General features: G+C 45.0%; 1 protein-coding gene across 1 annotated transcript in view; it reads left to right on the plus strand.

Moving 5' to 3' along the window:
- LOC104401937 (chromosome unknown open reading frame, human C10orf88) overlaps positions 1–1,905 on the plus strand; it is a gene marked incomplete at its 3' end in the record, with an annotated part of 3,852 nt that extends 1,947 nt beyond the window's left edge. Inside the window, exons 3-4 of the mRNA XM_010009674.1 lie at positions 95–194; positions 1,433–1,905. Coding sequence (XP_010007976.1) covers positions 95–194; positions 1,433–1,905 — 573 coding nt within the window. The remainder of the gene's footprint in view (positions 1–94; positions 195–1,432) is intronic.
- Between the last annotated feature and the right edge of the window lie 74 nt (positions 1,906–1,979).

Raw genomic sequence — 1,979 nt, forward strand, 5'->3', positions numbered from 1 at the left:
GTGAGAAACAAAGAGTACTCATCAGTAAAATAATTGTACAAGTGAAAACGGTGTCTGCAAAACTACCAACTGATTTTCCTTCACTAGGCTCAAGCATAGATCTAGACAGAGTGCAAACTATAATGGAATCAATGGGATCTAAGTTGTCTCCAGGTGCTCAGCAGCTCATGGACATGGTCCGATGTCAACAGAGGGTAAGTGACTGTGCTTTTCCATAAACACTACTGATCTGTGACTTTGCCTTCTGTAACAGTTAATCGTGTTCTAAACTGATTTGGTGAAAAGGTTTTATGATTATTATTTTTTATAGCCCACACTTTCTGCCATTTTCAACACTGGTTTGTGTTGGGAGGGACCTTAAAGCTCATCCAGCTCCAACCCCTGCCACGGGCAGGGACACCTTCCACTAGAGCAGGTTGCTCCAAGCCCCTGTGTCCAACCTGGCCTTGAACACTGCTAGGGATGGGGCAGCCACAGCTTCTCTGGGCACCCTGTGCTGGGGCCTCAGCACCCTCACAGGGAAGAGCTTCTGCCTCAGAGCTCATCTCAATCTCCCCTCTGGCAGGTTCAAGCCATTCCCCTTGTCCTGTCCCTCCATCCCTTGTCCAGAGCCCCTCTCCAGGTTTCCTGGAGTCTCTTTAGGCACTGGAGCTGCCCTGAGGTGTCCCCTTCAGGAGCCTTCTCTTCTCCAGCTGCCCCAGCCCAGCTCTCTTAGCCTGGTTCCATAAGAATGGTGCCTCATTTCTGTGATCATGTTTGCTCCAGCAGCTCCATGTCCCAGTTGTGCTGGGGTCTCCAGAGGTCGGGTTTTAATCCTTGTTTGGCCATTGCCACTATTAGATGAGAGCAATGAATAAAGGTTGTGTACTCAAGGATTCACTGTGCGTACACCAAGTCCAGAGTGAAGGACTCTGGTTAATTTTAACCTTCTCTGCCACCCAACTCCTCTTCTGCTTGTTTCCATTCTTGCTGCTTGTCAATGGCATGTTCTCTGTAGTGTCTGGTGTGTAGGTAGACAGGCTGGTTTGTCCCATTTGTGGTTATTGGAAGCATGTCACCTTCAACTAACGGGAACATACTTTTACAAAGCATTTATTTGATGTCGATCCTAATCCTGCAAAGTAGGCTATTCCAACAGAATCCAAAATCCATCTGATGTTAATAATGGTCAGTCTTGGGGACACGGCTTGGTAAAAACCAAGTCAGTAAAACTGTTTTGTGGCTTGGAGAGTGATGACAGAATTAACACATAATATGTCCAGGGAAAATCTTTCCCTGTGCTTTTCCCTAAGAATGTAATTCAGAACTGCTTTTAAAATCTTTCCATCACAGTAGTCGAATGCTAAGATAATAAAATACCTTGTTGTTACTGTATGATTTCCAGTATATTTGAATACCTCAATATTAATCCTGTTGTTTCTCTTCCCATCAGAACAGTTCACCTTTTGGAAACAAACTGAATTGGATTATCTTGGGGAAAAATGCAGACTGTGGAGGTGACCGTGCAGTAGATGGGTTGCACAGTGCAGCTCTTCAGCCATCACTGGATCCATCAGCCAGTGAACCTTTGCCTGTTAAAAATCATCTAACAAGTGAAACAGAACATGAAGACTTAAGAATAGGCCATGATTTAAACACACAGGTACCTGAAAGAGGGAATACTTCTGATTCGGAAAGACTTACTACCCAGCAGAGTACAGTTGACGTCAGAGATGATTTTAAAGTGGTGGGATCTTTGCGTATGCAGGAACAAGAGAGTGGAACCCCAAATGTAGCTACACCACAGGTGCTGCTTCCTTTCCTTCAGAACTTGTGCACTCAGGTAAATCACCTTCGGCTGAAGGATGGCAACAGGCACTCTGGTAAACATGCAGTGGCTAAAGAGGAAGGGATTCAGTGTGTCGGGTAAGTGCAGTTGGTATGCTTCTTACTGTGGTAGTTTGACTGTATTTATTGGCAAGTTTAAGAAGTAAAATCTG

The sequence above is a fragment of the Nestor notabilis genome, unplaced genomic scaffold (genome assembly GCF_000696875.1).
Source record: "Nestor notabilis isolate BGI_N333 unplaced genomic scaffold, ASM69687v1 scaffold25832, whole genome shotgun sequence".
Lineage (NCBI taxonomy): Eukaryota > Metazoa > Chordata > Aves > Psittaciformes > Psittacidae > Nestor > Nestor notabilis.